The sequence below is a fragment of the Salmo salar genome, chromosome ssa19, assembly GCF_905237065.1.
Source record: "Salmo salar chromosome ssa19, Ssal_v3.1, whole genome shotgun sequence".
Taxonomy (NCBI): domain Eukaryota; kingdom Metazoa; phylum Chordata; class Actinopteri; order Salmoniformes; family Salmonidae; genus Salmo; species Salmo salar.
Window position 1 is genome coordinate 7,185,192 of NC_059460.1, and position 22,284 is coordinate 7,207,475.

The 22,284-nt window shown below is 42.7% G+C and overlaps 1 protein-coding gene across 2 annotated transcripts in view; it reads left to right on the forward strand.

The window, feature by feature from the left end:
- The window catches only part of LOC106578366 (zinc finger protein 518A), a 32,040-nt gene extending 11,884 nt beyond the window's left edge, over window positions 1–20,156 (forward strand). The window contains exons 2-3 of one of the 2 annotated variants that reach the window (XM_014157085.2): window positions 15,151–17,182; window positions 17,318–20,156. In XM_014157085.2, coding sequence (XP_014012560.2) covers window positions 15,169–17,182; window positions 17,318–19,560 — 4,257 coding nt within the window. In that variant the 5' untranslated portion in view covers window positions 15,151–15,168 and the 3' untranslated portion in view covers window positions 19,561–20,156. Of the gene's footprint in view, window positions 1–15,150 lie in introns of both variants that reach the window. The other variant, XM_014157084.2, reaches the window with a different exon arrangement.
- The last annotated feature ends 2,128 nt before the right edge of the window (window positions 20,157–22,284 follow it).

Sequence of the window (22,284 nt, forward strand, 5' to 3'; positions counted from 1 at the left end):
CTCTGCGTGCAATGAATGCAAGAGAAGTGACACAATTTCCCTAGTTTAATATTGCCTGCTAACATGAATTTCTTTTAACCTCTTACATCTAGACGTTCCGCTAGCGGAACACCTGCTCCAATATCCAATGATAGGCGTGGCGCGAATTACAAATTCCTCAAAAATACAAAAACTTCAATTTTTCAAACATATGACTATTTCACAGCATTTTAAAGACAAGACTCTCCTTTATCTAACCACACTGTCCGATTTCAAAAAGGCTTTACAGCGAAAGCAAAACATTAGATTATGTCAGCAGAGTACCAAGCCAGAAATAATCAGACACCCATTTTTCAAGCTAGCATATAATGTCACAAAAACCCAGAAGACAGCTAAATGCAGCACTAACCTTTGATGATCTTCATCAGATGACACACCTAGGACATTATGTTATACAATACATGCATGTTTTGTTCAATCAAGTTCATATTTATATCAAAAAACAGCTTTTTACATTAGCATGTGACGTTCAGAACTAGCATACCCCCGCAAACTTCCGGGGAATTTGCTAACAATTTACTAAATTACTCACGATAAACGTTCACAAAAAGCACAACAATTATTTTAAGAATTATAGATACAGAACTCCTCTATGCACTCGATATGTCCGATTTTAAAATAGCTTTTTAGTGAAAGCACATTTTGCAATATTCTAAGTACATAGCCCAGCCATCACGGGCTAGCTATTTAGACACCCGGCAAGTTTAGCCTTCACCAAAATCAGATTTACTATTATAAAAGTTTGATTACCTTTTGTTGTCTTCGTCAGAATGCACTCCCAGGGCTGCTACTTCAATAACAAATGTTGGTTTGGTCCAAAATAATCCATCGTTATATCCGAATAGCGGCGTTTTGTTCGTGCGTCCCAGACACTATCCGAAATGGTAAATCAGGGTCTCGCGCATGGCGCAATTCGTGACAAAAAAATTCTAAATATTCCATTACCGTACTTCGAAGCATGTCAACCGCTGTTTAAAATCTATTTTTATGCAATTTATCTCGTAAAAAAGCGATAATATTCCGACCGGGAATCTCCTTTTCGGCAAACAGAGGAAAAATCACAAAGACGGGGGCGGCCAGGGCACGCGCCTAAGCCCACAGTCCCTTGATCGGCCACTTGAGAAAGGCGATAATGTGTTTCAGCCTGGGGCTGGGATGACGACATTCAGGTTTTTCCCGGGCTCTGAGCGCCTATGGAAGACGTAGGAAGTGTCACGTTAGAGCAGAGATCCTTAGTAAAAGATAGAGATGGCAAAGAAGTTCAAGAAATGGTCAGACAGACCACTTCCTGTAAAGGAATCTCTCAGGTTTTGACCTGCCATTTGAGTTCTGTTATACTCACAGACACCATTCAAACAGTTTTAGAAACTTTGGAGTGTTTTCTATCCAAAGCCAATAATTATATGCATATTCTAGTTACTGGGCAGGAGTAGTAACCAGATTAAATCGGGTACGTTTTTTATCCAGCCGTGAAAATACTGCCCCCTAGCCATAACAGGTTAAACCCTCAGCTAAATATGCAGGTTTAAAAAATATACTTCTGTGTATAGATTTTAAGAAAGGCATTGATGTTTATGGTTAGGTACATTTGTGCAACGATTGTGCTTTTTTCGCAAATGTGCTTTTGTTAAATCATTCCCCCTTTGGCGAAGTTGGCTGTCTTTGTTAGGAAGAAATGGTGTTCGCAATGAGCCAGGCAGCCCAAACTGCTGCATATACCCTGACTCTGTTGCACAGAACGCAAGAGAAGTGACACAATTTCGCAAGTTAAAAGAAATTCATGTTAGCAGGCAATATTAACTAAATATGCAGGTGTAAAAATATACTTCTGTGTATAGATTTTAAGAAAGGCATTGATGTTTATGGTTAGGTACACATTGGTGCAACGACAGTGCTTTTTTTTGCGAATGTGCTTGTTAAATCACCCTTTTGGCAAAGTAGGCTGTGATTCAAGGATAAATGAACAGGCACCGCATCGATTACATGCAACGCAGGACAAGTTAGATAAACTAGTAATATCATCAAGCATGTGTAGTTAACTAGTGATTATGTTAAGATTGATTGTTTTTTACAAGATATGTTTAACGCTAGCTAGCACCTTACCTTGGCTCCTTGCTGCACTCGCATAACAGGTAGTCAGCCTGCTATGCAGTCTCCTTGTGGAGTGCAATGTAATCGGCCATGATCGGTGTCCAAAAATGCCGATCACCGATTGTTATGAAAACTTGAAATCGGCCCTATTTAATCGGCCAATCCGATTAATCGGTCGACCTCTTACTCTGTGCTAGTGATGGCTGTTTAACAATCTGATGGCCTTGAGATTAAAAAACAGCTTCTCTTTGTCCAAGCTTTGATGCACCTGTTCTGACCTTGCCTTCTGGGTGGAAGCGGGGTGAACAGGCAGTGGCTAGGGTGGTTATTGTCCTTGATGATATTTTTTGCCTTTCTGTGACATCAGGTATTGTAGGTGTCCTGGAGGGCAGGTAGTTTGTCCACGGTGATCCGTTGTGCAGACCGCACCACCGTCTGGAGAGCCCTGCGGTTGAGCGCGGTGCAGTTGTCGTACCAGGCGGCGATATGGCCCGACAGGATGCTCTCGGTTGTGCACATGTAAAAGTTTGAGTGTTTTTGGTGACAAGTCAAATTTATTCAGCCTCCTGAGGTTGAAGAGGTGCTGTTGCGCAGCCTTCACCACGCTGTCTGTGTGGGTGGACCATTTCAGTTTGTCTGTGATGTGTACGACGCCGAGGAACTTAACGTTCCACCTTCTCCATTCCTGTCCCATCGATGTGGATGGGGGGGTGCTCCCTCTGCTGTTTCCTGAAGTCCACAGTCATCTCCTTTTGTTACGTTGAGTGAGAGGTTATTTTCCTGACACCACACTCCGAGGGCTCTCACCTCCTCCCTGTAGGCTGTCTCGTCGTTGTTGGTAATCAAGCCTACCACTGTAGTGTTGTCTGCAAACTTGATGATTGAGTTGGAGGCATGCATGGTCACGCAGTTATGAGTGAACAGGGAGTACAGGAGACGGCTGAGAATGCACCCTTGTGGGGCCCCAGTGTTGAGGATCAGCGGTGTGGAGATGTTGTTTCCTACCTTCACCACCTGGGGGTGGCCGTCCGGCGGGGTTAATGACGAGTTTGGAGGGTACTGTGGTGTTAAATGCTGAGCTGTAGTCAATGAACAGCATTCTTACCTAGGTATTCCTCTTGTCCACATGGGATTGTGCAGTGTGATGGCGATTGCATCGTCAGTGGACCTATTGGGGCGGTAAGAAAATTGGAGTGTGTCTAGGGTATCAGGTATGGTGAAGGTGATATGATCCTTGACTAGTCTCTCAAAGCACTTCATGATGACAGAAGTGAGTGCAACAGCTCAAACAAACATGTGGGGACAGCAGACTGGGATAAGGATTGATTATGTCTGTAAACACACCAGCCAGCTGGTCTGCGCATGTTCTGAGGACGCGGCAAGGGATGACGTCTGGCCGCCTTGCGAGGGTTAGCACGTTTAAATGTTTTACTCACGTCGGCTGCGGTGAAGGAGAGCCCACAGGCTTTGGTAGCGGGCTGTGTCAGTAGCACTGTATTGTTCTCAAAGCGAGCAAGTTGTTTAATTTGTCTGGGAGCAAGATGTCAATGTCCGCGACGGGGCTTGTTTTCTTTTTGTAATCCGGGATTGTCTGTAAACCCTGCCACATACGTCTCGTGTTTGAGCTGTTGAATTGCGACTACTTTCTCTATACTGACGCTTTGCTTGTTTTATTGCCTTGCGGAGGGAATAGCTACACTGTTTGTATTCGGCCATGTTTCCAGTCGCCTTGCCAAAATTAAAAACGGTGGTTCGTGCCTTCAGTTTTGCGTGAATGCTGCCATCAATCCACGGTTTCTGGTTAGGAGAGGTTTTAATAGTCACAGTGGGTACGACATCTCTGATGTACTTGCTAATAAACTCGCTCACCAAGTCAGCGTATACATCAATGTTATTGTCTAAGGCTTTCCGGAACATATCCCAGTCCACGTGTGATTGAAGCAATCTTGAAGCGTGGAATCCAAATGGTCAGACCAGCGTTGGATAGACCTGAGCACGGGTGTTTCCTGTTTTAGTTTGTCTATAGGCTGGGAGCAATAAAATGGAGTTATGGTCAGATATGCGAAAGGTAGAGCTTTGCATGCGTTGCGGAAGTTGGAGTAGCAGTGATCCAAAATGTTACCAGCTCGTGTCACGCATTTGATATGAGTAGTAACCAGATTAAATCGGGTACGTTTTTTATCCAGCCGTGTCAATACTGCCCCCTAGCCCTAACAGGTTAAATGTTGGACTCTAGATGGCAGCAGTGTATTTGCAAAGTTTTAGACTGATCCAATGAACCATTGTATATCTGTTCAAAATGTTGTATCAAGACTGGCCAAATGTGCCTAATTGGTTCATTAATACATTTAAGTTCGTAATTGTGCACTCTCCTCAAACAATAGCATGGTATTATTTCAGTGTAATAGCTACTGTAAATTGGGCAGTGCAGTTAGATTAACAAGAATTGAAGCTTTCTGCCCATATCAGATATGTCTATGTCCTGGGACTTTTTTTGTTACTTACAAACTCATGCTAATTACTGTCGTAGCGTGACAGTCATTAAATGTGAAGGGTGTTATATTATCAAATCAGTTCTCTGTGTAATTATTCCTTACATGATTAAACTATTCATGTACATTTTAATTAACTGGGAAGTCGGGGCACTACAGGAAAATGTTTTTAAAGAGTCTATTTCCCAAATTAACTCTTAAGATATTTTCATATCTTATCTATTACAGATTTATATTAATGTATTATTACCTCATCAGTCTCATTCCTGAACGTCGCAAACCCTTGGATATCTGCACGAACCCTAGCATAAATTATGAATCAGCGAAATACAAATTGGCATGATTATTTATTTACTAACTAATCAATTACATAAACACACACACAGGAGATCATACATACATACATTAGATAGTAGATCATACATCAACTGTGGAAAGGGGTGTTCCATGACGTTTGGGTATAATGTATGTGCTCACGAGGGCGTGGCCAGTGACTGGATAAACTTTACATGAAGAAAACAGTTTTCTCATTTAGAAGACTAAAGTCACATTTAATCATGTAAGATCCACAACATTTAGATATAAATCTGATAAATACATTGTGAAAGCCCTTAAATTTACAATGTTTCCATTATAACGTCTTTAATGATATCACCACACATTAAATGTTTGACATGATTATTGTTTAAATACCCATAGATTATTCCAACTGGTTGGAATACAGAAATATTGTTACATTATTCAACCTTTTGAGGTTATCGTACTGCGAAGTCTTTCTCTGTGGTAACAAAGGGATTCTCAACTTACATTTTGGCAGAGTGGGGAAAGGAGTTTTGTTTTGTCATAAAACAGCTGACTTCCTGCTCTACGAGAGAGAGCGAGAGAGCTGTAGAGCGGACCTGCTGTAACCTGATCCTTAAGATCTGAACAGGAAAGTCATGACATCACATTAGCTTGCGTTAGCTCAACCGTCCCGTGGGGGGGACATCGATCCCGTTGAGGTTTTAATTACACATTCTTAATTTACAATGACGTCCTACCCCGGCCAAACCCTAACCCAGACGAATCTGGCTAATTGTGCCCTATTGGACTCCCAATCACAGCCAGGTGTGATACAGCCTGGAATTGAACCAGGGTCTGTAGTGATGCCTCTAGCACTGAGATGCAGTTCCTTAGACCGCTGTGCCACTCGGGAGCCCTCGGAGGTTGGCACCCCTGTAAGCCTCCTGTACTAAGCAACACTAACTGTTGAATGAGGAAGAGCTCGATTTTGTTTGTTTGGAAAGTTTGTTTTAAAAGTGATTTCTAAAGTTCTTGCTAGCTACCTACTTAGTTTGGATCCCGTGAAGCAGTTGGCATCAGTTGTTGGGACTGCTTGTTACGGCTGGTCGATATGACGATATATATTGTGTGATGATGGAGCATAATATATCTATAATTTATTTCGTTGTTGCATATCACACTCTTTACGGCAATATTTTTCATCAATTGGACTACGCTTTGCGTTCGTGTGGAAGGAAATTTGCAACACACACAAACATGGAGGAGATAATGAGACACGGAGTTCGTACCTAAAAGAGTCCTCTGCATGGAAGTCTGACACAGAGACTTCGCATGGAAGTCTGACACAAACCAGAAAACAGTCCTCTGCAAATTATGCCGCAGGCCGGTCCCGACAACAGGCTCAAACACCACTAACCTCTTCTACCACCTACGCAAGAATCATGTGAAACACTACGGAGCGGGTCTACGGATGAGACCCAAAAAAAGTACAGGAGAGTGCTCAAAACAAACCCCCAACTCAGAACATTGCAAGAGGCTATTGCCTGCGGCAAACCATATGGCAAAGAATCACGAAGATGGAAGGAGATAACAGCTGCTGTTACAACTTACATCTGCAAAGACATGGCCCCAATTTACACGGTCAAGAAACGGGGGTTTCGTGAGTTGGCGCTAACACTCGACCCAAGGTACCAAATGCAAATTGTATCGTTATCGGGATATGAAGTGACCTATATCGGGATATGAGATTTTGGCCATATCGCCCAGCCCTACTGCTTGTCTCTTTCCAGTGATCCTGCCGACCGATCAATCAATAAAATGTATTTCTAAGGCCCTTACATCAGCTGATGTCACAAAGTGCTGTACAGAAACCCAGTTTAAAACCCCAAACAGCAAGCAATGCAGGTGTAGAAGCACGGTGACTAGGAAAACTCCCTAGAAAGGGCGAAACCGAGAGATGAAACAGGCTATAAGGGGTGAACAGGTCAGGGTTCCATAGCTGCAGGCAGAACAGTTGAAACTGGAGCAGCAGCACGACCAGGTGGACTGGGGACAGCAAGGAGTCATCAGGCCAGGTAGTCCTGAGGCATGGTCCTAGGGCTTAGAGAGAGAGACCGAGAGAGAACTCAAATTCACACAGGAGAAATACTCCAGATATAACAGACTGACCCTAGCCCCCCGACACACAGCCTCCAGTATTTATGCTGCAATAGTTTGAGACAGGAGGGGTCAGGAGACACTGTGGCCCCCGTCCGAGGATACCCCCAGACAGGGCCAAACAGGCAGGATATACCCCCACCCACTTTGCCAAAGCACAGCCCCCACACCACTAGAGGGATATCTTCAACCACCATCTTACTATCCTGAGACAAGGCCGAGTATAGCCCACTAAGATCTCCCCCACAGCACCAACCCAGACAGGAAAACCACATCAGTGACTCAACCTACTCAAGTGACATACCCCTCCTAGGGACGGCATGGAAGAGCACAAGTAAGCCAGTCACTCAGCCCCCGTAATAGGGTTTGAGGCTGAGAATCCCAGTGGAGAGAGGGGAACTGGCCAGGCAGAGACAGCAAGGGTGGTTTGTTGCTCCAGTACCTTTCCATTCACCTCCACACTCCTGGGCCAGACTACACTCAATCATAGGACCCACTGAAGAGATGAGTCTTCAGTAAAGACTTAAAGGTTGAGACCGAGTCTGCGTCTCTCACATGGATAGGCAGACCATTCCATAAAATTGGGCTCTATAGGAGAAAGCCCTGCCTCCAGCTGTTTGCTTAGAAATTCTAGGGACAATAAGGCGGCCTGCATCTTGTGACCGTAGCGTATGTGTAGGTATGTACGGCAGGACCAAATCGGAGAGAGGGGTAGGAACAAGCCCATGTAATGCTTTGTAGGTTAGCAGTCAAACCTTGAAATCAGCCCTAGCCTCAACAGGAAGCCAGTGTAGAGAGGCTAGCACTGGAGTAATATGATCATTTTCTGGGGTTCTAGTCAAGATTTCAGCAGCAGTGTTTAGTACTAACTGAAGTTTATTTCTTGTTTTATCCTGGTAATCGGAAAGCAGAGCATTGCAGTAGTCTAATCTAGAAGTGACAAAAGCATGGATACTTTTATATTTTTGGAAAGTTCCAGATTTTTTGCAATGGGCTGGTCTGTGGGAGCTATTTGGCATCGCAGCTAGCCTAGCTGCTAGCTAGCTGCATATCAAGCTAGTGAGGTTTTCTTGAACGCAGCCCACGATGCAGTTAGCCATTGTGGTTGGGACTGTGGATTGTCCCATGTTTGTCGCTGTCTAGATCCCTGCTGTTTGTTGTTTTCAATTTTCCCCATGATTTGCCCTGTCTGGAACTGGGAGGAGTAGCACCATAACCTACGTTGCTAGCTAGTGTTTTGCCCAAATACTGGTGGATTCTACTAATAAAATAATGGATGTCCTGACCAGAGAGGTCCAGGTCCTGAAGAACAGTTTGCAGTTCTCCCAGGGTCACCTCGATGAGTTGAAACAGGAGAACGGCAAGATAACCGCAATCTGTAAGTCATTGAGAGAGGACATCAGTTCTGTGTGTGAATCCATGATAACAATGACCGATTAATCAGGGACAGTCAAGGCGGAATAACATGGTTGTGGATGGAATTGCAGAATCTCCACATGAGACCTGGACTGAGTCTGAGGACAAAGTGAGGGAAATTATCTCTGAGAAATTGAAGATGGGCCACAGGACGATTGAGGTGGAGCGCACCCACAGGACTGGAAAACCGACCACCGGCCCAGATGACAGGCCCAGGCCGATGGTGGTCAAGTTCCTGAGATTCAAGGACAAGGTAGCTGTTCTGGAAAGAGCCAAGAACTTGAGAGGAACGTATATCTTCCCCAATGAGGACTATCCTGAATCTGTGTGCCAGAAGAGGAAAGAACGGATCCCAGCCATGAAAGCTGCCAGAGCGCGTGGGGACATTGCGTACATCCGCTATGACAGATTCATTGTCCACCCTTCCTCCCCGAAGCCTGGAAGGGATGAGAGAGCCAAGCCTATGGGTTCGTAGCCTCAACCCCGCAGCGCACACACACACCAATTGATTAATGGACTGCTGAATGTATATCTTTTTCTCTTGCTTTGTTTGCTCTTTTCAGTATTATGTCTATCTCTGATAACCTACCCAGGGAAGGGCTGAAAATAGCCCATATTAATATATGTAGGTAAATGAAATCAATAACTTGCTTACATCAGATAACATTCATATATTATTCATTTTTTAGACTCACTTAGATAATTAATTTGATGATGCATCAGTAGCAATACAAGGATATAACATTTATAGAAGAGACAGAGATGCTTACGAGGGAGGTGTTGCTGTATATATTCAGAGCCATATCCCTGTAATACTTAGAGAAGATCTTGTGTCAAGTGTTATTTAAATGTTGTGGTTGCAGGTTCACTTGGCACATCTAAAGCCTTTTCTTTTGGTGTGTTGCTATAGGCCACCAAGTGCTAACAGTCAGTTTCTAAATAATGTGTGAAATGCTTGATAGAGTATGTGATGTAAACGGAGAGGTCTACTTTCTTGGGGCCCTGAATATTGACTGGTTTTCATCAAGCTGTCCGCTCAAGAGGAAGCGTCTTACTATAACCAGTGCCTGTAATCTGGTTCAGGTTATTAATCAACCTACCAGGGTGTTTACGAACACTACAGGAACAAGATCATCCACATGTATCGATCACGTTTTTACAAATGCTGTAGAACTTTATTCTAAAGCTACATCCGTACCCATTGGTTGCAGTGATCACAATTATTATAAAACATTTTATTTCACCTTTATTTAACCAGGTAGGCTAGTTGAGAACAAGTTCTCATTTACAACTACGACCTGGCCAAGATAAAGCAAAGCAGTGCGACAGAAACAACACAGAGTTACACATGGAATAAACAAGCGTACAGTCAATAACACAATAGAAAAAAAGAAAGTCTCTATACAGTGTGTGCAAATGGCATGAGGAGGTAAGGCAATAAATAGGCCATAGTAGCAAAGTAATTACAATTTAGCAGATTAACACTGGAGTGATAGATGAGCAGATGATGATGATGAGCAGATGATGGTGTGTAAGTAGTGATACTGGTGTGCAAAAGAGCAACAAAGTAAATAAAAACAATATGGGGATGAGGTAGGTAGATTGGGTGGGCTATTTACAGATGGAGTATGTATAGTGGCTATGTCCAGGAAAGCCAAAGTTCCAACAGCTGGGCTTAAAATAGTATATAAAAGGTCATACAAAAGATTTTGCTGTGACTTTTGTGGATGATGTTAAAAATATTTGTTAGTCTGATGTGATTAATGAGAAGCATCCAGACGCTGCACTTGATGAATTTATGAAATTGCTTCTTCCAATAACGGACTGTTAGAACTGTTAAGGTTCCATGGATTGATGAGGAATTTAAAAACTGTATGGTTGAAAGAGATGGGGCAGAAGGAGTGGCTAATAAGTCTGGCTACACATCTGACTGGCTTACTTACTGCAAATTTAGAAATTTTGTGACTAAACTCAACAAAAAGAAGAAGAAACTTTATTATGATGCCAAGATGAATGATGGGAAAAAACTTTGGTGTACTTTACATAAAACTATGGGCAGAAATTCAAATTCAACTCCATCGTTCATCGAATCAGATGGCTTATTCATCACAAAACCATTTGATGTTGCCAATTATTTTAATGATTATTTCATTGGCAAAGTGGGCAAACTTAGGCAGGAAATGCCCAGGACAAACAGTGTATTCATTCATAAAAAACAACTTATAATGAAAGAAAAGCAGTGGTAGTTTAAATTTTGTAAAGTTACTGTGGGAGAGGTGGAAAAATTATTATTGATCAGAAATGAGAAACCTCCTGGCATTGACAACTTAGATGGAAAGCTACTGAGGATGGTAGCTGACACTCTAGCCACTCCTACCTGTCATATTTTTAATCTGAGCCTAGAGGAAAGTCTTTGTCCTCAGGCCTGGAGGGAAGCCAAAGTAATTCCGCTACCCAAGACCTATAAGCTTGCTGCCAGCTTTTAGCAAACTGTTGGAAAAATTGTTTGACCAAATACAATGCTATTTCTCTGTAAACAAATTACCAACAGACTTTCAGCATGCTTATAGAGAAGGACACTCAACATGTACTGCCCTGACACAAATGACTGATGATTGGTTTAAAGAAATTGATAATAAGAAGGTTGTGGGAGCTGGGCTGTTAGATTTCAGTGCATCCTTTGATATTGTTGACCATAGCACATACGTTTTTTCAACAACAGGTTATGGCTTTTCAACCTCAGCTCTGAATCCACGATATGGCAATCTAATTGAACTCAAAGGATTTTCTTTAATGGAAGCTTCTCTAATGTCAAACATGTAAGGTGTGGTGTACTGCAGGGCAGCTCTCTAGGCCCTTTACTCTTTACTCTTTTCTATTTTTACCAATGACTTGCCACTGGCATTAAACAAAGCATGTGTGTCCATGTATGGTGATGATTCAACCATATACACATCAGCAACCACAGCTAATGAAGTCACTGAAACCCTTAACAAAGAGTTGCAGTCTGTTTTGGAATGGGTGGCCAGTAATAAACTGGTCCTGAACATCTCTAAAAGTAAGACCTTTGCATTTGGTACAAATCATTCCTTAAGTTCTAAAACCTCAGCTGAATATGGTAATGAATGGTGTGGCTGTTGAACAAGTTGAGGAGACTAAATTACTTGGCATTACCTTTAGATTGGAAACTGTCATGGTCAAAACGTATAGATTCAATGGTTGTAAAGATGGGGAGAGGTCTAGCTGTAATAAAGATACCACACTCCAGAAAGCAAGATCTGCAGGCTCTAGTTTTGTCTAATCTTGATTATTGTCCAGTCGTGTGGTCCTGTGCTGCAAGGAAAGACCTAGTTAAGCTGCAGCTGCCCCAGAACAGAGTGGCACGATTTTCTCTTAATTGTAATCAGAGGGCTGATATAAATACTATGCATGCCAGTCTCTCTTGGCTAAGAGTTGAGTAGAGACTGACTACATCACTTCTTCTTTTTATAAGAAACATTGTGTTGAAAATCCCTAATTGTTTGCACACACAGCTCTGACACACACACTTATCCCACCAGACATGCCACCAGGGGTCTTTTCAGAGTCCCCAAATCCTGAACAAATTCAAGAAAGCATACAGTATTATATAGAACCCTTAAAGTAGCTGCTGCTTTTGCAACAGCTAATTGGAATCCTAATAAAATACCCTCCGCTGGACGTTATTCTATTGGGTGATTCAATGAAGATTGTAAGTCAGAACCGGACCAAAACAAGAACAGCAGTAACATTAATAGAAACTATACTTGTCAGTTGGTAATACTGCAACAAATATCCAAAGTATTCCCACGTATAATAGAGAAATACACTACATGGCCAAAAGTATGTGGGCACCTGCTCGTTGAACATCTCATTCCAAAATCATGGGCATAAATATGGAGTTGGATCCCCCCCCACTTTGCTGCTATAATAGCCTCTACTCTTCTGGGGAGGCTTTCCACTAGATGTTGGAACATTGCTGCGGGGACTTGCTTCCATTCAGCAACAACCGCATTAGTGAGGTCGGGCACTGATGTTGGGAGATTAGGCCTGGCTCGCAGTCGGCGTTCCAGTTCATCCCAAAGGTGTTTGATGGGGTGGAGGTCAGGTCTCTGTGCAGGCCAGTCAAGTTCTTCCACACCAATCTCGACAAACCATTTCTGTATGGACCTTGATTTGTGCGGGTAGTGTTTTCCTGGCATCTGCCAAACCCAGATTCGTCCGTCCGACTGCCAGATGGTGACGTGTGATTCATCACTCCAGTGAACATGTTTCCGCTGCTCCAGAGTCCAATGGCGGCGAGCTTTACGCCACTCCAGCCGACGCTTGGCATTGCACATGGTGATCTTAGCAAGCGTCCCACCTACGTAACAGCCACTTGCAGCCTGTGGCGTGATTTTCAAAACCTTAAAAATCCTATTACTTCAATTTCTCAAACATATGACTATTTTACAGCTATTTAAAGACAAGACTCTCGTTAATCTAACCACACTGTCCGATTTCAAAAAGGCTTTACAACGAAAGCAAAACATTAGATTATGTCAGCAGAGTACCAAGCCAGAAATAATCAGAAACCCATTTTTCAAGCCAGCATATAATGTCACCAAAACCCAGAAGACAGCTAAATGCAGCACTCACCTTTGATGATCTTCATCAGATGACAACCCTAGGACATTATGTTATACAATACATGCATGTTTTGTTCAATCAAGTTCATATTTATATCAAAAACCAGCTTTTTACATTAGCATGTGACGTTCAGAACTAGCATACCCCCCGCAAACTTCCGGGGAATTCGCTAACATTTTACTAAATTACTCACGATAAACGTTCACAAAAAGCATAACAATTATTTTAAGAATTATAGATACAGACCTCCTCTATGCACTCGATATGTCCGATTTTAAAATAGCTTTTTGGTGAAAGCACATTTTGCAATATTCTAAGTACATAGCCCAGGCATCACGGGCTCGCTATTTAGACACCCGGCAAGTTTAGCACTCACCATAATCATATTTACTATTATAAAAGTTTGATTACCTTTTGTTGTCTTCGTCAGAATGCACACCCAGGACTGCTACTTCAATAACAAATGTTGGTTTGGTCCAAAATAATCCATCGTTATATCCGAATAGCGGCGTTTTGTTCGATGCGTTCCAGACACTATCCGAAATGGTAAAGAAGTGTCGCGCGCATGGCGCAATTCGTGACAATAAAATTCTAAATATTCCATTACCGTACTTCGAAGCATGTCAACCGCTGTTTAAAATCAATTTTTACGCCATTTTTCTCGTAGAAAAGCGATAATATTCCGACAGGGAATCTCCTTTTCGGCAAACAGAGGAAAAAATCACAAAGGCGGGGGCGGTCGGGTCACGCGCATAAGCCCAGAGTCCCTTGATCGGCCACTTGAGAAAGGCGATAATGTGTTTCAGCCTGGGGCTGGAATGACGACATTCTGTTTTTTCCCGGGCTCTGAGCGCCTATGGAAGACGTGGGAAGTGTCACGTTAGAGCAGAGATCCTTAGTAAAAGATAGATGGAAAAGAAGTTCAAGAAATGGTCAGACAGGCCACTTCCTGTAAAGGAATCTCTCAGGTTTTGACCTGCCATTTCAGTTCTGTTATACTCACAGACACCATTCAAACAGTTTTAGAAACTTTAGGGTGTTTTCTATCCATATGTAATAAGTATATGCATATTCTAGTTACTGGGTAGGAGTGGTAACCAGATTAAATCGGGTATGTTTTTTATCCAGCCGTGTCAATACTGCCCCCTAGCCCTAACAGGTTAAGGTTTATGTACGAATGCTCAGCCATAGAAACCCATTTCATGAAGCTCCGGATGAACAGTTCTTCTGCTGACGTTTCTTCCAGAGGCAGTTTGAAGCTTGGTAGTGAGCGTTGCAACCGAGGACAGATGATTTTTACGCAATACATGCTTCAGCACTCTGCTGTCCCGTTCTGTGAACTTGTGTGGCCTACCACTTCGCGGCTGAGCTGTTGTTGCACCTAGACGTTTCCACTTCACAATAACAGCACTTACTGTTGACCGGGGCAGCTCGAGCAGGGCAGAAATTTGACAAACTAACTTGTTGGAAAGGTGGCATCCTGTGGCCGTTCTACTACCAATGTTTGTGTATAGAGATTGCATGGCTGTGTGCTCGATTTTATACACCTGTCAGCAACTGGTGTGACTGAAATCGCCTAATCCACAAATTTGAAGTGGTGTCCACATACTTTTGGCCATTTATTGTATGTGATTGTATACAAATGCAAGCAAGGCTTGAAATTATTGTTTTAGTCAAATATTTAAATGTTTTCAGTCTACACATTATTTGTGATTGTTCCGTCCCACGGCTGAATCTGGTTGATGATCCCTGCTATAGAGGGTCTTGGGATTTAAGCATAAATACCACTTTATTTTCGTCCACGAACCTGAATTAAATTTCTTGTTCAAATGTGTCGGGTGACTAAAGTTCTGATTTGATGCATCACATAATTTCTTCTTTGACATCAATGCCTGATTTGCAAGGTTAGTCAGAATTCCCAAGTTGTGATTGACTGACTGTTTAATCAAAAATGGATTCCGTGGTGAGAAAAAATGGTCTTGTGCCACTAGATAGCATATTTATGACACTCTTCTCTTGTTCATAGGAGCCTGTATATTGAAGCATGGAAGAGGACCTGAAAACACTGGATGATCCTGCTGAAAGCCATGACGACATGGAGGCTGAGGAAGAAAAGGAATCGGCAAAGGACCACACCGGCCAGAAGTTAGATCAATCTCCTGGGTTGCCATGTAGTGACCAATGTGACCCTGATGAAACATCTGTTGAAGAGTCAGGTAGTCGCAAGACAGCCAGAAAAGCATCTAAGTCCCCATGTAAAATACAGCAAGGTGCAGTCTTCTCTGGGAAAATACTTAGCTTTGGGTGTTCAGAGTGTAAGGGTGACGCTACCTACAGCCCCAATGATCTCCTGAAACATTTTCAGGGGGCCCACAAGGGGACCCTGCCGACGTATCCATGTGACTTGTGTGGCTTTGTCACAAATGAGTTCCCTGCACTTCAGCGCCATCGGATCGGGCACAGGAACACTTTAGTCACATGCGAGATCTGTAATGATGATGTACAGTACTCTCTCCTCCTGCTCACTAGACACTATATCATGTCTCACAGCCAAAATGGCCACTTTCACTGCGAAAAATGTGAGTTTTCAACTGTTGACGCAGGGACATTTGTGCAGCACATCCATCATCACAATGAGAGCCGGCTCAAATGTGTGAAATGTCAACATGTGAGCTCTAGCCGAGGTGAGCACCAGAGGCACCTGAAACTCCACTCGGGTACCTTCCCCTTCACGTGTCAGGTCTGTGGATATGGGGCAGCACGGAGAGAATACCTCACAAAGCACATGGTAACTGTCCATGGTGAGGAGGCAGGCAAGAAAAATATATGGAGAGCAACGGAGGACAGCAACAATACCCTGGCAAACTCCTCTTCAGGATTAAAACTCCTGCTGAAGAAAAGCCCTGCTGCAGGTGGTCAATCTAAGGAATCCCAGTGGATGTCCAAACTGAATTCTCTTCCTGGAGTAGGTTTACTTGACCAAAATGGAAGGTTGTTGAACCCAGAGAAAACATTGGAGGAAACCCAACAGTTCCTTGAAAGGGCTGTGGGTGTGAAAAAGGACTGTAAGAAGCGGGTCAAAGGGACTCTTAAGAATGAGCAACAATTTGACTCCCAGGCTGTATCATCTATACCACCACCTAAGTCCCAGGAAAGTGATGATAGTTATGGGGCTGACACCCTAAACCCGAACAACTCCAATGGACTAACAGTTCTCATGGTCAAAAATAAAATCTCTATTCCACCTAACTGTACTACAAAAGTAATGGGGTTCAAAATGGTTGACGGCAAAAAGCATTTAGTTCTCAAAGTTATACCAACAGCAAAGCCTGAGTCCTCTGCAGAAAATAAAATGTTATGTAGAGGGCAAGAGAGAGGCTGCCCAATTATAGACGCTACCTCCGATGGAAATCAATGCTCCGATTCGACTGAAAATTGGGAAAATTCAAGTACCATCTTCCCTTACTTGACAGTTCTAAGCCCCTCAGGGACTGATCGAGATGCTGCAATTTCAGTTCAAGTGAAACCAGAGGAAGAGGACATTAGCATTGAGGAGACGTTGCCCATACTGGAGAAACTAGCACAGAAAATGGCACAGAAAGCAAACCACACAGAGCAGCAGAGGAATGGTGAACAACATAAGTTTAAGGATGAACAGATTCCTTCCTTGGCAGTTTCTCCAATGACCAAAGAGTCAGATCACTCCACGATTCAGAACGGTAAACTGAATAACAATACATCATCAATTGCTAATCAGCCGAATGATTCTGAGTTGGGAGACAAAATTTCTGCTTATTCAAGCCCTAATGTGACTGCTGTGGAGGTCGTCCCAGCCAAAATGCTCACAGATAAGACCATGCCCTCTGAATCAGCTTATGAGACCATGCTTCCCAAACCAGTCTCTGAAGAAACTATCAGCATGCTTAGAGTTGGTGACCTGAATACAGCTACAGCTGATAAGATCAGTGACCCCATCACTGAAAATTCCCCTGTGGCCAATGGAGAGATGTTACCCTCCAATGACAAACCTAAGAAGACTCCCTCAGAACCCATGACTGGTGACATTCTACCTTCTGATGATACTGTTGAAAATAATCATTCAATTATCAAGGAGATGGTTCCTTCTGATTTTACTGCCAATAAGATTAATTCCTGTGTAGCAACTAAGACTAAAACTGAAACTTTATCCCCAGATCTGATGCCCCAACTGGAGTCACACCCAGCTGAATCTGACAACTCCAAAGAGACTGATACTAATGCTGAAAACCTTAATTCTCCCAACAAAGAGGTGTTCAGTTTTCATAATTACTCAAAGGAAACATCAAGCATTTCCTCCAACTCAACACAACCTTGTGAACATCCATCAGAGCTTTCGACAGAGGATGAAAGTGTTTGGATGAAAGAGTCACCTGAATGGAGCTTGACATTGGCTGCATCCCCACAACCTCCAGATGAGGGAAATCGGGAAGTGGAGTCTGCAGAAGAGACTGAGACTGCAATGGAAAGAGTGTCAGACAGTGACATTGAGGTTGATGAGTGCATAGCTACTGTAGATCTGGCCACCCCAGTGGCAGCTGAGAGAGATAATCATGGACACTCTGGGTCTAAACACCAAGTCCAAACTACAGTAAAAATGGAGGAGGAGAGTGTTCCTGTGTCAGAAAGGGCGACAGGGAGCATAAATAGTTTGGCCGTCTTGGGCCGCATACTGGAGGAGCATTCAGATGCTATCATTAGCCACCAGCTTGAGAAAGATAGAATAGGCTGCTCAGCTGCTAGCCATGATTCTGTCAAGCCACCTAAGACTATGCTAAGGATCCTTAAAACTGCAGAGGGAAAGCAACAGATGTTCTTACAGACTGCAGAGAACCGGTTTGCTGTACCTGTGCAGCTCCAAGGCAACACAGGGTTCAAGCTGATAACCAAATCCTCTGCTCCTCAGATCAATGTGTCCTATGTTAAGCCAGGAATTGAAATACAGAATCACACCACAGGGTTGGCACTCACCCTCAATGGTGGAAGGTTCAGCATTCCAGGACATACTGTAGGTGCTAGTGAAAAAAGTGCAATGCCGTTATCTGCTATTCAGCCTGGAGCCAGTACTAGTGCAAGCCACTACCTAGTCAACAGCACAGCTTTTAAAGGAAATATGCTGTTGTCAGACACAGCACATAGTTCTCCTGGAGAAAATACCATAAAGTCACTGCAGACTTGTTACTTAGTCCAGAGGCCAGTCCCTGTAACCCAACCCCCCAACAATGCAGGTAGCAAATTAGCAAGCTCAATGTCTCAATCTCCACTTATGTCCCGTCCAGTTCTGGCAATGTCTGCGAACTCGGTGAACAAATTAACTCCATTGCACACTGGGCGACAAGCTTTCTTGGTTAGATATATTTCTCCAGCTACGTCAGGGATGCTTCTCAATAGTCCTGATGCGAAGTCTGTGAACCAGAAAGGTCAACCTAATGAAAATCGAGGAAATAAAGTTGTTTATAAGATAGTCAGAACTGCCAATTGTAGCACGTTTCTTGCTGGTGCTGCACACTCTTCTGCCAACAAGCCCATTTATCTGGCCACAAATTCCACACCAATGCCCTGTTTTCTGATGTCATCAAATAATGTCTCTACTGGAGGGCAAAAACTAGTACCCATACAAAATGCCTCCCACAAACCTGTCACAGCCTCCAAGCTCTCAAATCTTCTGTCCCCCCAATCCAACATGCAAGGTAGGGTCAGGCAGCAAGTGGGCGTAGATGGTCTGAATAAATCGCCCCTTACCCCAAGGCCAAGTCGCCAGCTAAGTCAAAGGAAGAGGCACAGGAAAGCATTGTTTGATGAACTCCCAGAGCACTTGCCTAAAGTGAAGAGGCTCTCGAGCAAGGCAGTAACTGAGAAAGGAGCTCCCTCGCTCTGGGTGCCTGTACCCAAAGATGCAGAGAGGACTCTGAGACTGTACCCATTCAGTTCACTACAGGAGATAAAATGCCCTCGACGAAATCAGCCGGTAGTGGTCCTCAACCATCCCGATGCCGACATTCCTGAAGTGGCCAGTATCATGAGGTCTGCTAACAAGTACAAAGGTGCTGTTTCCAAGGTGGCACTGTCCCAAAAAACAGTTCAAGCTCTCTCTGAAATCGGCCCGACTGGACTTCTGGGGAAAAGCTCCAAGGTGAAATGTCCCTCATCACAAAGCAGTGGGTCGAGACTTTGGCGTTCAGAAAGCAGAGTCCGAGAGCGATTTCTGTTAAAACTGAAGTTTAAAAAGACTAGCAGGAAAAAGTACGAGGTGGTGAAGTCCTTATCTAGATGTGCAGAGAGGTCATCAATGTTCGCCTGTTGGTTTTGTGGTCGACTCTTCAACAACCAAGAGGAGTGGATAGGCCACGGCCAACGGCATCTCATGGAGGCAACCAGAGACTGGAATAAGCCGTTTTAAAGCCTATGGAGAGGTTAAAGTTGTATATTTTTCAAATGACTCATCAGTATACTTTATTCTTACAGCAGTTTCTATTCCCACAAATGCCCTAATAGCTATGTTTGAATCACCGATTTTGAGGCTGTTGATGTGTGGTACAACCTGAAGCCTTTTGGTATGTATAGATATTCTAATACGATTATGTAAGTATGACTTAAACTCGTTTGTACAGATGGAATTGAACTGTGAAAACTTGGCACACTGTAATGGAGTATATTTGACGGAGCACTGTTGCTAGATTCTTTTGTATTCAGAAATGTACCAAATTCCTCAGGTGATTTCATATTCTCTGATTCAACTAATCTGCTTTGTAACATACAGTTGAAGTTGAAGTTTAAATACACTTAGGTTGGAGTCATTAAAACTTGTTTTTCAACCACTCCACACATTTCCTGTAAACAAACTATAGTTTTGGCAAGTCGGTTAGGACATCTACTTTGTGCATGACAAGTAATTTTTCCAACAATTGTTTACAGACAGATTATTTCACTTATAATTCGCTGTATCACAATTCCAGTGGGTCAGGAGTTTACATGCACTAAGTTGACTGTGCCTTTAAACAGCTTGGAAAATGCCATAAAATTATGTCATGACTTTAGAAGCTTCTGATAGGCTAATTGACATCATTTGAGTCAATTGGCAGTGTACCTGTGGATGTATTTCAAGGCCTACCTTCAAACTCAGTGCCTCTTTGCTTGACATCATGGGAAAATCAAAAGAAATCAGCCAAGGCCTAAAAAAAAAAAAATGTGTAGACCTCCACAAGTCTGGTTCATCCTTGGGAGCAATTTCCAAATGCCTGAAGGTACCACGTTCATCTGTATAAACAATAGTATGCAAGTATAAACACCATGGGACCACGCAGCCGTCTTACCGCTCAGGATGGAGACGCGTTCTGTCTCCTAGAGAAGAACGTACTTTAGTGCGAAAAGTGCAAATCAATCCCAGAACAGCAATGGACCTTGTGAAGATGCTGGAGAAAACGGGTACAAAAGTATCTATATCCACAGTAAAACAAGTCCTATATCCACATAACCTGAAAGGCCACTCGGCAAGGAAGAAGCCACTGCTCCGCCATAAAAAAGCCAGACTACGGTTTGCAACTGCACATGGGGACAAAGATCGTACTTTTTGGAGAAATGTCCTCTGGTCTCATTAAACAAAAATAGAACTGTTTGGCCACAATTACCATCATTATGTTTGGAGGAATAAGGGGGACGCTTGCAAGTCGAAGAACACCATCCCTACCGTGAAGCACGGGGGTGGTAGCATCATGTTGTGTGGGTGCTTTGCTGCAGGAGGGACTGATGCACTTCACAAAATGGATGGCATCATGAGGAAGAAAAATGTATGTGGATATATTGAAGCAACATCTCAAGACATCTGTCAGGAAGTTAAAGCTTGGTCACAAATGGGTTTTCCAAATGGACAATGACCCCAAGCATACTTCCAAAGTTGTGGCAAAATGGCTTAAGGACAACAAAGTCAAGGTATTGGAGTGGCCATCACAAAGCCCTGACCTCAATCCTATAGAAAATTTGTGGGCAGAACTGAAAAAGCATGTGCGAGCAAGGAGGCCTACAAACCTGACTCAGTTACACCAGCTCTGTCAGGAGGAATGGGCCAAAATTCACCCAACTTTTTGTGGGAAGCTTGTGGAAGGCTACCTGAAACGTTTGACCAAAGTTCAACAATTTAAAGGCAATGCTACCAAATACTAATTGAGTGTATGTAAACTGCTGACTCACTGGGAATGTGATGAAAGAAATAAAAGCTGAAATAAATAATTCTCTACTATTATTCTGACATTTCACATTCTTAAAATAAAGTGGTGATCTTAACTGACCTTAACAGGGAATTTTTACTTGGATTAAATGTCAGGAATTGTGAAAAACGGAGTTTAAATGTATTTGGCTAAGGTGTATGTAAACTTCTGACTTCAACTGTAAGTAATTATTTTACATTTATTATCTTTTCATAGGTTTGAGAGAACATTGTGGTCATTTGTGTTTTGATGCTCTTCATTTTCTTATTCATGTTCTATTCACGTTCTTTTTTATGTTCAGAAATAGTTGTGAAGAAATAGATTTACAGGTATACAAATGGGTCGTCCTTGTGGAAATGTTTTTTTTTTAGCCGTTACAAACAGTACTTCCTATATACATCCCGGTTTGTTTCACTATTTTACCTGTTTTTATTTCTGCGGTGACCGATGTTTTAGCTTTTACGATAACACAACCCCATTTGTCTAATATCTTAATTGTCAGTGCTTGACTTTAGCATTAGTCATAACATAGTTATGTTGATTTTAGCTCTCGTAACTGTTTGTCATTTGTTTCCACATCTGTGTTCAGTATGCAAAAATAACTCAACTGATTAATTATTGCATGAGTGATACTTTACAATAATTTTTGCACATTTAGTACTGTTTAGCGGGCAGGAAAATGTTCCCCATGATCAAAGCCGTACTAGTTGTTGAAAATTAATAGGCCTACAAAATAATATCATATGGCTTCATGAAAGACTGGTAAAACAGCATGCACAAAATAAGACTAAACCACAGTTTAAGCAGCAACCACACCAGCAGATTAGCTACTTTCCTTGTACATTTCATTGAAGTTTGTGTTTCTGATCTTATGCTAATTGAACACCTCTAATTTCCAATGTCCCAATACATTTGTTTTG